Source organism: Micropterus dolomieu, linkage group LG12 (assembly GCF_021292245.1).
Source record: "Micropterus dolomieu isolate WLL.071019.BEF.003 ecotype Adirondacks linkage group LG12, ASM2129224v1, whole genome shotgun sequence".
NCBI lineage: Eukaryota > Metazoa > Chordata > Actinopteri > Centrarchiformes > Centrarchidae > Micropterus > Micropterus dolomieu.
Genome location: NC_060161.1, coordinates 36,077,508 through 36,086,281, shown reverse-complemented (window position 1 = coordinate 36,086,281; position 8,774 = coordinate 36,077,508). Strand labels below are relative to the sequence as shown.

Below are 8,774 nucleotides of genomic sequence, written 5' to 3'. Positions count from 1 at the left end.
CTCCCTGTTTCAGCTCCAGTGTTCCTGCACAGCGACTGGCTCCTCCCACCAACCTGACATCATCAGGCTCTGAACAGAAACCAGAGAGTCATCAGTAAAACAATAAAGTGAGTTTCATCAGAAGAGAAATGAACCAAATCAAAGCTGCAGCTCCTCTTCTACCTGAGCAGGTGAGTCCAACAGCTTTTCCAGGTGAGCAGGTGTTTCTAGCTGAGCCTGAGCTTCTACAGTCCAGGAGAGCAGACTCATGGCCTCCACACTGGAACTCTTTGGTCCACATCGGAGCCTCCACTTCTCCATAGAGCGCCCCCTGGAGGACTGAAGGAGCCCCACAGCCGAGCTCCCTACAGACCACCTCTGCATCCTGCTGGTCAAAGTCAGCTTCACACACTGAGGACCACCACTGGTTAGACTGGTTAGACTGGTTAGACTTCACCTCCAGTCTGCCTGAGCACAGACTAGTCCCGTCCAGCAGCCTGACAGAGTCTGGAGAGATAATAGAAGATGAAGTAGAGATAAAGACACCAGACACAAAATAAAACATGTCATGAAACAACAGTTCAGAGATTCAAACTGGACTCGGCACAACTCCATTTACATAAATGGATGATGTTGTTTAATACTTTATTTACTTAAAAAAAATCACTTAAGTATGAAGTTGTCTGTGCCTCTTGTTGCATGTTTATGGTTTTCATATTAACTAAACTAAATGAATATCATATTTTTTTCATCCTTCTGAAAAGGACTAGATCTTATTTAAGTATTCAATCTGCATATCTTGGCTAAATATCTATTATAAAAAAAAAACAATAAGATTTTTGCCCATCTTGTCAACCCTGTTACTGGCAAGTTTTATGGATATAATTATTATAATTTGGAAGTAAATGACTTACTAATTTACATGAAAATGTAAAAAAGCCAATTAGTCACAGTGAAATTTGAAGTTACAGACCATAATATGTCAGTTATTTGTTGAATTACACAAGTGCTTCGGACCATGAATAGCAAGTGCTTGCTTAAATATTTCTTAATTGTTAGTAATTTAAAAATAGCACTTTTACACAAAGGTGTGTTTAAATAATCCTTAAAATGTTGGACTTCCGTTATTCATTTATTTTAATTTCTTATAATCTATAATATCGAGTACAACATGTGGTACTAAATCTCTAATAAAGATAAAAATAAAACATCCTGTGGTGGGACGATACATGTATGACACAGTTAAACATGTCCTCTCTCCAACAGAATGCCCCCTAAAAAGAACTTATAAAACAACTTTTCAATAGTGAAATTGTACCCATTTCGTAGAATGACCCATAAGTGTGCAGATGGGCCTAAGTGTTATTTGCACGGTACAGAATATTTTATTAAAAATACCAACTCAAAAACTCTGTCAGTAGCACCGTGTGTCTGCTTTGCATGACTTATAAGACCCAATCAGAGAGCCGAGCGTGAGTATCTGCGTCATCGTTTTGAAAGCCCTCCGTTTTTGCCCGTCTTCACTGAAACGGCCTGTGGAGGTTTCAAAATGCTAAACAGGGTAAGCAGCATTTCCAAACTTCTCTGTTTTAGCTCTTTGTTTTCACTGTTTTAGTCTGGACGGGAGGTACAAACGTAGCAAAGGGTCTCCGTTTTAATTTGAAAACGCAGTAGGGGCCTAAGAAAGCTGTCAAGCTGAAGTAGGAGTCCTTTCGGGCCAGTTGGTGGTTGACCCAGGGGACTCCTGAAGCAGCGGACATGTATGTTTCATATATACATATAGATATCTACCAGAGAGTTTGCTGCCTTTCTAGCCAATGTGTGTGAGTCAACTAGACTGTATATAAAAATGGACTTAGCGTCCTTGACGTCACCCATAGCGTTCTAAAGAGCCATTTTGAAGCTCAAAGTAAGCTGAGCTGGCATCTTGGAAGCGCGTCACCATGCATCAGACATTTCACGGTGGAGGATTTAATGGATTTGGAAGCTTTCATCGACAACTACAACCGGCAAAACAATATGGACATGGACTCCAAGTAAATAGTAACGCTACACCCAACCCATGGAAAAGAAAAAAGGCAGACTCTTCAAGGACAATGACGATCTACAAACCACAAATGTAGGGGTTACTATTACTAGTATTGGCTAGTATTAATAAAAAAACTGGGCCTTCTTGTTTCACTACCCGAGATAAGACATTCGGGACAGTCTGGAATTTGCCCACAACCACATCATAACACTGCAACAATCAAACCAGGAATTACAGTCTTCCGTTAAAGCACTCGATGAAAAAATGTACGCTCTCACTAAAAAAATCAAACTAATGAAAGAGACAATTCTGGACATAGAAACTCGCTTCATGCGTGAGAACCTCATCTTCATCCCAGAAAATTCACCCGACAATCCAGAATCATTAATCCAAAACTTCACAGACACACACGTCAAACACATCACACCGCCTCAGCAGAAAATCTGACAAAGGACCACGACCCATAAAATGTGAACACTTTCAGCAAAAGGAACAGGCTAAACGCCAAGGAAAGGAACTCAAAGGCACAGCTTTTGGACTGAACGACAATTCCCACGGGAAATAAACGAAGGAAAGGAAAACAGGAAAAACAACAAACGCACTTCCCTGGTAGTAGACAAACTCAAAAATCACGCCATGGCTCTTCTAAGCAGACTGACATGAACTGAAATATCAACTAATCAAGGTATCCATATTATTTACACTATTAAACCTCTCTTTCAGTCACCGTTAATGGCTTCAAACATACAAACTCTTGGCTTGGTGTCAGCCTGGGTCTGTGCTGGATTTTACAAAGGGCATTAGGAGCACGGGCCCAGGGGCCTATGTGCAATTGGGCCTAAGTGAGGGGAACCCCCCCCCCCCCCCCATTTTTTTGTTCTTTAAATTTCAGATAATGACACAATGTATAACCAATAAAACCATGTAAATCTTTTTAAACCTAAACAGAATGTTGTAAATGGTCAAGCACAGCATGGAAGGCACAGAACAGCCTGCCCTAAGCCCAAACGGAGCCAGAAGGAGAAGGGTGAAGAAGTTCTAGAAGATGACCTGAGGATGCTAGTGTTAGCAGCGCAGCACAACCTGAGGCTGAGGCTAGCAGCGCACCCATACGGTCTGTGAGCACACCACAACCTGAAGCTAGCTGTAGCAGCAGCAGCGCGCAGCGGATTTATCAGGTGACTAACCCAGCGTTGTAGGGGGCAATCAACGCCTTTCACAACAGAAGCAGAGAAACACCACGATCGCATTCATGAGCATGAAAAAAGCACTTAGTACTGGAATTGCATGTTAGTATTGCTTTGGTGCTCATCTGTCACTGGGAGCGGGACTGAACACTAAACACCAGCTGGAGGGAGAGAAGTGGTACTGGCAGGAGGAACATAAGCATGTTGCCTTTCCATGGCAATGATAAGGTACTTGGATGGTAACTTTCTTGGCATTCTGGGAGTCATCTCGCAGTTTGATCCTTTCTTCCCTTTCCACAATGATAATGGAAAGAAGTGTCATCGACTATATGTGAGGACTTGATTCAACCAACGGGTGACAAAGTGAAAGCTAACAAAGCTGCAGAGATACAGCGGCAGAAAATATTTTTGTGTAATAGTATACTCTTGACCTATACTGACCAGCTGACATTCATTTTTAGATTTGTGAATAAAATGGCGTAAACAATCAATTTGTTGGCTTTGAACCAAATGAGCGTCACACAGGAATAGTGTGGCTGACACTGGAATGGCTATCTATGACAGTTTGAGATTAGTTTTTGCAAACTGCAGATATATGGTATATATCAGGTATATACATATATTTAGAGAGTACAACCTACATAAAATATAGTATTATCATCATTATGAAACAGAAAAAACCCTCTAGCTTATTTATTTTATTCTTTTAGGTTTTAGTAAAGTTGACCTATGCCGTTTGCATCTTTGATATCAATTAAATTCAATCTGCTTTACTGGAATCAGTGTCCATCCATCCATGGTCAACTGCTTTATCCTGCGTACAGGGTCACGGAGGGCTGGAGCCAATCCCAACTTACATCGGGCGAAAGGCGACGTACACCCATCGCAGGGCCACACATAGACAAACAACCACTCACAGTCACATTCACACCTAACTCAATTTAGAGACACCAATTAGCCTAGCCTGTATGTCTTTGGATGGTGTGAGGAAGCCAGAGCAACTGGAGGGATCCCACGGGGGAGAACATGCAAACTCCACACAGAAAGACCGGGGCAACCGGGGTTTAAACCCGCGACTTTCTTGCTGTGAGGCGATAGCGCTAACCACTGCAACACCGCACCGCCCACAGCAACAAAAATAACAAATACAAATAGAATGTAAACTACAAACGGGAAGTAACCAGATGTAACCAGATGGCAGATTGGAAGCTTTCATTGAACAATATGGACATGGACTCAGTAAACAGTAATGCTACACCCAACCCATGGAAAAGAAAAAAGACCGACTTCAAGGACATTGACGATCTACAAACCACAAATGTAGGGGTTACTGTATTAATGTATTAGTATAAATAAAAAACTGGACATTCTTGTTTCACTACACAACAGTTGGCTGAGGCACTCACTGTCGCTTGTGACACAGGGGCAGATACTTGGTGGCAAGGTTTGTTTTATGACCTTCTCCTGAATATTCTTAATTTGTTATCTTGAAGATCTTTGAAATCCGGTGTTAATAGATGGAAATTCTCAACATATTGCTTTCTTATGCTTCTATAGTTATCACATTTCAGGAGAAAATGTGTCTCTGTCTTCACCTCACCTGTCATACAGCACCCAAAGACTCTTTTGGTAACCAGTATTTTTGCTTTGAGTAACCAGGACTTTTTATGCCTCCTTATTTCAGTACCAGGGTCACCAAGTCTGTACTTGGTAGAGTAAAAAAGCTAAAAAAGCACATGTACATACACTATATTGCTAAAAGTTTTGGGTCGCCTGCCTTTATATGAAGGTAATGACATCCCATTCTTAATCCGTAGGGTTTAATATGGAGTTAGCCCACCCTTTGCAGCGATAACAGCTTCATCTCTTCTGGGAAGGCTGTTCACAAGATTAGGGAGTGTGTTCATGGGAGTTTTTGATCATTCTTCTAGAAGCACATTTGTGAAGTCAGGCACAGATGTTGGACGAGAAGGCCTGGCTCGCAGTCTCCGCTCTGATTCATCCCAAAGGTGTTCTAACAGGTTGGGGTCAGGACTCCACACCTAACTCACTAACTCGCTCATCCATGTCTTTATGGACCTTGCTTTGTGCATTGGTGCGCAGTCATGTTGGAACAGGAAGGGGCCTTCCCAAACTGTTTCCACAAAGTTGGGAGCATGAAATTGTCCAAAATGTCTTGGTATGCTGAAGCATTAACAGTTCCTTTCATTGGAACTAAGGGGCCAAGCCCTGAAAAACAATCTCACACCGTGAGCCCCCTCCACCAAACTTTACACTTCACAATGCAGTTATGCAAGTACCGTTCTCCTGGCAACCGCCAAACCCAGACTCATCTATCGGATTGCCAGACAGAGAAGCGTGATTGGTCACTCCAGAGAAGGTAAAGCAAGGCAAGTTTATTTGTATAGCACATTTCAACAACAAGGTAATTCAAAGTGCTTTACATAAAACATAAAAGCAACATAAGGAAATTGAAAAAATACACATTAAAAAATAATAAAAGTGACAGTGCAGTGTACAATCAGGGTTAAAAGAGTTAAATGGAAAATAAAAACAGGCTGAGGGGTTGAGCAAATAATTGTTATTTTGAAAAGAGAATAAACAGAGAAGTACACTTAATCTACTCTCTCTAGCTAGTCTGTACTCGGGTCCATAGCAATCTTTGGGTCCACTGAAACTCCCAAAACCCTCAGACACTACAGGGAAACCAGGACATGTCTGTCCGCAGGCCAGTTTGATCCAGTTATACTCTGGACCCACCTGCGCGTTTACAGGTGAACAGAGGGTCCTGCAAATCACTCAGGCACGAGATTTAAGACCACTTCCTTCACTCTGTTCAATCTCACTCTCATTATCTTTTCACTCAATTAGCTACTCAACACCTCTCCACTACTCTAGTGTCCAGTGGCGGCGTGCTTTACACCACTGCACTAGATGCTTTGCATTGCACTTGTTGATTTAAGGCTTGGATGCAGCTGCTCGGACATGGAAACCCATTCCATGAAGCGCTCTACGCACTGTTCTTGAGCTAATCTGAAGGCCAAACGGCGTTTGGAGGTCTGTAGCTACTGACTCTGCAGAAAGTGCACTGTGCGCCTCAGCATGTGCTGACCCCGCTCTGTGATTTTATGTGGCCTACCAATTCATGGCTGAGTTTCTGTTGTTCCCAATCACTTCCACTTTGTTAGAATTCCACTGGTTTTAAGAGTGCCCACTCTACTGAAACGGCTCTTCTGTCTGTAACAGAAGCCCCAAGGTCAGCTGAAGCTGCAGCCCAATCCTCGGTTCTTATCCTGCTTGACCTATCAGCTGCCTTTGACACAGTCAACCACAGGATCCTGCTATCCGCTCTCTCAGCAATGGGCATCTCGAGTAAAGTACTCCTGTGGTTCGAATCCTACCTCTCAGGGCGTTCTTACAATGTTTTGTGGCAAGGACAATTATCCTCCTCCTACTGCCTCTCCACAGGGGTGCCCCAAGGCTCAGTGCTTGGGCCCCTTCTCTTCTCAATTTACACCACCTCACAGGGGCCGATCATTTGCTCTACACGGCTTCTCTTACCACTGCTACGCAGACAACATGCAACTCTACCTATCCTTCCCGGCAGACGATCCCACTGTCTCGCCGCGGATCACGGACTGTCTATCGGACATATCTGCATGGACGAAGGCTTGCCACCTTCAACTAAACCTCTCTAAGACTGAACTCTTGGTCATTCCAGCCAAGCAATCTATCCACCATAACATCAAACTACAAATTGACTCCGCAACCCATCACTCCAACCAAGGTGGTGAGAAACCTGAGGATGTCACTGATGGGCTTACCTGAACAGGTGAGATCCAGGATGGAGGAAGAGGAATATGATGTTACACACTCCCTCAGAGCAGATCCAGGTAGAACACAGTCAGACCTGAGCCACCACACAGGTCTGTCTGAGGACTCCTTTCTCTGTCCTACAGAAACAGCAGAGCCACAGTCCAGCCCTCTACATACAACAGCTGCTGTCTTCAGGGTCCAGACAGAGTCACTCACTGGTCTCCAGTCTCCCTGATGTTTCACCTCCAGTGTTCCTGCACAGCGACTGGCTCCTCCCACCAATCTGAAATCATCAGCCTCTGAACAGAAACAAGAGAGTCATGAGTAAAGAAGTGAATTCTATAGGTTAAACTCAGTGTGATTCTTTCTTTCTCTTTTCTTTCTCTCTTTACCTGTTGAGATGTGACGTCCTTCAGCTTGGAGTCCTGTGATTGGAGCACAGCCATGGACAGAAAGAACAATCAGGTTTTTTGTAAGCTCAGAAACATCTCAGTGAACTCCCTCTGGACTCATTTTACCAGATCAACATGTGATTACACAGAACACCATCCAGCAGACTGGTTTATATAGAGTTAAGGCAAAAGCTCATCATGAATCAGGAATAACTCCTCAACCATTTGGCCTAGATGCATTATTCTGGTCTCCTTTAAGAGGTCAGAAGCTATAGAATATAAATCTATTGTAAATTAACATATTTATTTTACCATTACAGACTAAATTGAGATGCAATAAAGAAAAATGTTTTCATCCTCACCTGGTAAAGCTGGTAAATATTTTTAATATAAATAATAAACCATCAAAACCATCATCAGATAGATTATAATGCAACTGAATATCTTCTAATACAGAATACTACTGTAACTTTAAATTTGATGAAAATAAACTAAAATACAACAGTTATCATACAATATTTTCAAAATATACCAGGCGAATGTCCATATTTTGGCAATATTTACTGTTTAAATGTTGACATTTATTGGGGGTTATCTTTAAAACACTATTTCTGTCCATACAACCACGTTCCAAATAACATAACATTGAAATATTGATAAAAACAGTGAATATTCATCAACATTGCTGTCACCAAAAGCACTCCATGCTTTACAGGCCTGTAGCTTGAGAACGGCTTGAGCAGACCTTTCATTTGATACCCTGGATGTCTATGTAGCTCCTACGGGTCGGCCACTAGACCACGAAAAAGACCGTGTGTTCCAAAGCGGCAGAAAAAGGCGCAGCGCCCAGGTGTTACACCATAATCAAGATGGCGCCCAGTGACGTTTCTAGCAACAAATCAGATTATATTTGGACTGAAAACGGCGAACACATCCAAAGTAAGTCAGCGGTGTTGTTACAATTGCGTGCTGCCACCAGTACCGGGGGCGTGTTCAGTTTGTTTAAGGCAGTCTGAAATAGGTAGGGATGGTAGTAACATGTCTGTCAATATCCAACAACTACTGAATTGTCCCTTCTGTCAAAGAATTTAAATATGACCACCGTTGTCCGTTAATGTCTAGTCAACGTATTTGGTACACAAATTCCAATTTGCTTGAAGTGTCCACAGTCAGTGATGGTTTGGGGTGCCATGTCCAGAGTCAAAACTCATGTTTCATCTGCTGACAAGCTTTATGGAGATGCTGATTCCCTTTTCCAGCAGGACTCAGCACCTGATCCCCGACCTCTGCTCTGAACATTGATCAGGTAAATGTTTTCTAACTTCATCTCATCTGAGTCGTGCTTTTGAGTCTTCATATCTGGGTCCAGAG

The 8,774-nt window shown here is 42.6% G+C and overlaps 2 protein-coding genes across 8 annotated transcripts in view; one reads left to right on the top strand and one right to left on the bottom strand.

Annotated features, from left to right (window-relative positions):
* The window catches only part of LOC123979962, a 27,324-nt gene that overhangs the window by 17,685 nt on the left and 865 nt on the right, over positions 1-8,774 (bottom strand). Inside the window, exon 2 of the mRNA XM_046064073.1 lies at positions 7,291-7,310. Coding sequence (XP_045920029.1) covers positions 7,291-7,310 — 20 coding nt within the window. The remainder of the gene's footprint in view (positions 1-7,290; positions 7,311-8,774) is intronic.
* The window catches only part of LOC123980745, a 12,293-nt gene continuing 11,867 nt past the window's right edge, over positions 8,349-8,774 (top strand). For 6 of the 7 annotated variants that reach the window (XM_046065289.1, XM_046065288.1, XM_046065287.1 and 3 more), the window contains exon 1: positions 8,459-8,709. The gene's annotated coding sequence lies outside the window, so the exon portion shown is untranslated. Of the gene's footprint in view, positions 8,425-8,458; positions 8,710-8,774 lie in introns of those variants that run through there. The other variant, XM_046065281.1, reaches the window with a different exon arrangement.